The sequence below is a fragment of the Moschus berezovskii genome, chromosome 11 (assembly GCF_049115385.1).
Source record: "Moschus berezovskii isolate FMDL1 chromosome 11, NW_MosBer_1.0, whole genome shotgun sequence".
Lineage (NCBI taxonomy): Eukaryota > Metazoa > Chordata > Mammalia > Artiodactyla > Moschidae > Moschus > Moschus berezovskii.
Window position 1 is genome coordinate 13524230 of NC_142470.1, and position 4454 is coordinate 13528683.

A 4454-nucleotide genomic window follows, 5' to 3' on the forward strand; every position below is an offset into this window, starting at 1 on the left:
CCATGGGGTCACAAAGAGTCAGACATGAGGAGCAACTGAACTGAACTGAAGAGATAAATTCTCCAGAAATACAATGATTGTCAATTCATGTATAAAAGCAAAACTCAACTTTACACTACTAGCAACTAAGACTTTACAGATAAAGACATTTAAAAAAAAAATGGGCCAAAGAACTAAACAAACATTTCTCCAGACATACAGATGGCTAACAAACACATGGGAAGATGCTCAGCATCACCCATTATCAGAGAAATGCAAATCAAAACCACAACGAGGTACCATCTCACATCGGTTAGAATGGCTGCTACCAAAAAGTCTACAAACAATAAATGCTGGAGAGCGTGCAGAGAAAAGGGAACCCTCTTACACTGTTGGTGGGAATGCAAACTAGTATAACCACTATGGAGAACAGTGTGGAGATTCCTTAAAAAACTGGAAATAGAACTGTCATATGACCCAGCAATCCCACTGCTGGGCATACACACCGAGGAAACCAGAATTGAAAGAGACACATGTACCCTAATGTTCATTGCAGCACTGTTTATAATAGCGAGGATATGGAAGCAACCTAGATGTCCATCTGCAGACGAATGGATAAGAAAGCTGTGGTACATATACACAAGGGAATGTTACTCAGCTATTAAAAAGAACACATTTGAACCAGTTCTAATGAGGTGGATGAAACTGGAGCCTATTATACAGAGTGAAGTAAGCCAGAAAGAAAAACACCGATACAGTATACTAATGCGTATATATGCAATTTAGAAAGAAGGTAATGATAACTCTGTATACAAGACAGCAAAAGAGACACAGGTATATAGAACAGTCTTTTGGACTCTGTGGGAGAGGTGAGGGTGGGATGATTTGGGAGAAGAGCATTGAAACATGTATATTATCATATGTGAAATGAATTGCCAGTCCAGGTTCAACACATGATACAGGATGCTCCGTGCTGGTGCACGGGGATGACCCAGAGGGATGATATGGGGAGGGGGATGGGAGGGGGGTTCAAGAAGGGGAACACATGTACACCCGGGGCTGATTCGTGTCAATGTATGGCAAAACCAACCAATATAATATTGTAAAGTAATTAGCCTCCAATAAAATAAAAAAAGAAAGAAAAACACCAATATAGTATATTAACACATATATATGGATTTAGAAAGATGGTAATGATGACCCTATATGCAAGACAGCAAGAGACATGGATATAAAGAACAGACTTTTGGACTCAGTGGGAGAAGGTGAGGGTGGGATGATTTGAGAGAATAGCATCGAAACATGTATGTTACCATATGTGAAACAGATCACTAGTCCAGGCTTGTTGCATGAGACAGGGTGCTCAAGGCTGGTGCCCTGGGATGGGATGGGGAGGGAGGGATGGGATGGGGAGGGAGTGGGGAGGGGGGTTCAGGATGGGAAACACATGTGCACCCGTGACTGATTCATGTGAATATATGGCAAAAACCACTACAATATTGTAAAGAATTAGCCTCCAATTAAAATAAATTAATTTTTTAAAAAGTTTCAAGCAAAGTGATGGAAAAAATACTATGTAAACACCAACCAAAAGAAATCTGGGAGTGGTTTAGTCACTAAGTCACATTCAACTCTTGTGACACCATGGACTGCAGCCAGCTAGGGTCTTCTGTCCATGGGATTCTCTAGGCAAGTGTAGTGAAGTGGGTTGCCATTTCCTTCTCCAGAGGATCTTCCTGACCCAGGAATCGAACCTCTTTCTCCTGCATTGCAGGCAGATTCTTTACTGACTGAGCTACAAGGGAAGCCCCAAAAGATAGTATATCTTACTAACATCGGAAGTAATTGAGATGTTATGATAGGAGCCATTGCTAAAGAGAAATGTCTCCTAATTATAAATGTAGTGGTGTTTTGTTAAATGAATAAAAATGGCTCTCTATTGTAAGGGTGACTTGCTCTGTAGGATTTGCTAATTTCTGTAGGAAAAATTCAGTTTAGTTCAGTTGCTCAGTAGTATCCAACTCTTTGCGACCTCATTGACTGCAACATGCTAGATTTCCCTGTCTATAATCAACTCCCAGAGCTTGGAAATGGTAACCCACTGCAGTATCCTTGCCTGGAAAATCCCATGGACAGAGAAGCCTGGTAGGCTACAGTCCATGGGGTCGCAAAGAGTCAGACATGACTGAGCGACTTCACTTTCTTTCAATCCACTAGCACGTTGTCACTGAACGTGGAGTTTATATAAGGCGTTCACAACCAACTTGAAGCCAATGCATCCAATTTCAGCACACCTTACATAGAAGAATCAGTCCACCAGGAGCAGATCATGATGCCCAATATGTGTGTCCTCAACAACATAGTATAAAAATGTTTTGCATAATATTTTTCACATATTTTATGAGATAATGGAAAAACAGAAAAAATAAAGTTAAGAATATTTAAAAATCCAAGTAACAAACTGGACTTTCTGGCATATTAACAACACTACAACATGACAGTTGGACCTATCACTTCAAGGCAAACAGATGGGGAAAAAATGAAAATAGTGACAGACATTCTTTTCTTGGGCTCCAAAATCACTGCAGACAGTGACTGCAGCCATGAAATTAAGATGCTTGTTCCTTGGAAGAAAAGCTGTAACAAAGCTAGATAGCATATTAAAAAGCAGAGACATCACTATGTGATAAAGGTCCATATAATCAGAGCTACGGTTTTTCCAGTAGTCACATATGGATGTGAGAGTTGGACTGTAAAGAATGCTGAGAGCTGAAGAACTGATATATTTGAACTGTGGTGCTAAAGAAGACTCTTGGGAGTCCCTTGGACAGCCAGGAGATCAAACCAGTCAATCCTAAAGGAAATCAACCCTGAATATTCATTGGAAGGACTGATGCTGAAGCTCCAATACTTTGGTCACCTGATGCAAAGATCCAACTCATTGGAAAAGACTCCGATGCTGGGAAAGATTGAGGAGGAGAAGCGGGCAACAGAGAATGAGATGGTAGGATGGCATCACCGACTCAATGGACATGAGTTTGAGAAGACTCTGGGAGATAGTGAAGGACAGGGAAGCCTGGAATGATGGTGTTCATGGGGTTACAAAGACTGGACATGGCTGAATGACTAAGCAACAACATGAAAGCAGAATGCATATTCTTTTGAAGTTATACAGAGTTGCAACCATAGAATAATTTTAGAAGATATATATCACTGTGCTCAAGACTGTAAACAGAGGATTTAGTGATTCTCATCTGAAGAAGTTACCCCTAAAGACAAATATTTCTAGGGCTTGCTTTATGTCTCTGTTTCTGAGGCTATAGATAAAGGGGTTCAGCATGGGGGTAACCACTGTATATATGACTGAAGCAATTATATCTTTGTCATTGGAGTTCCATAATGAGGAGAAAAAGTAAGCACCAGCAAGTGTCCCATAGTACAAAGATACCACAAGGAGATGAGAGCCACAGGTGGAGAAGGCTTTAAAGAGTCTCTTAGTGGAGGGGACCCTCAGGACGACGGTCCCTATACGAACATACGAGCCCAAGATGCTACTCAGAGGCAAGATGAACAGCATTCCTCCTTCGGTAAAGATGACCAGCTCATTGATGGAAATGTCTGAGCAGCTCATCTTCAGGAGGGCATGGAGGTCACAGAAGAAGTTGGGGATGGTATTTTCAGCACAGAAGGACAGTTGGACCAAGAGGAGGCTGTGCAACAGGGCATGGATACAACAGAAGAACCAGGACACAGCTACCAATGAGATGCACAGCTCCTGCCTCATGACAGTGGTGTAGTGAAGTGGCTGACATACGGCCACGTACCTGTCATATGCCATCATTGCGAGAAGGAAGTTGTCAAGACAGCCAAAAAGTATGAAAAAATACATCTGGGAAATGCATCCTGCATAGGGGATGGATTGTTGGTGAGTCTGCATGTTCATCAGCATCTTTGGAACTGTGATAGTGGAAAGGCAAATGTCAGAGAAGGCCAAGTGGCTGAGGAAGAAGTACATGGGGGTGTGGAGGTGAGGGTCCAGCCTGATGAGCAGAACAATGAGCAGGTTGCCCAGCACCGTGGTCAGGTACACGCCCAGGAACAGGAAGAAGAACACACCCTGATTCTCTGGCTGGATGGGGAGCCCCAGGAGGAGGAACTCGGACACTCTGCTCTGGTTCTCCTTCCTCATGCTCCGCTCATGTTTGCTGGGGATGAAGGAGAGGGGGAAATGTCAGAAGGCTTGATATTGTGATTAAGGCTGCCACTAAGGTCTCTCTGGCTTCTCTGGTGGCTCAGACAGAAAAGAGTCTGCCGGCAATGTGAGAGACCCTGATTCAGTCTCTGGATTGGAAAGATACCCTGGAGAAGGAAATGGCAATCCACTCTAGTATTCTTGCCTGGAAAATCCCATGGATGGAGGAGCCTGGCAGGATACAGTCCATGGTGATGCAAAGAGTCAGACACAACTGAGTGAC

At 42.9% G+C, this 4454-nt stretch overlaps 1 protein-coding gene across 1 annotated transcript; it reads right to left on the minus strand.

Annotated features, from left to right (window-relative positions):
* Nucleotides 1-3229: 3229 nt before the first annotated feature.
* On the minus strand, nt 3230-4168 carry LOC129539268 (olfactory receptor 1J4-like). The gene has a single exon (XM_055399692.2). It carries the CDS (start codon nt 4166-4168, stop codon nt 3230-3232), a length of 939 nt encoding a protein of 312 aa, XP_055255667.2.
* Nucleotides 4169-4454: the final 286 nt, after the last annotated feature.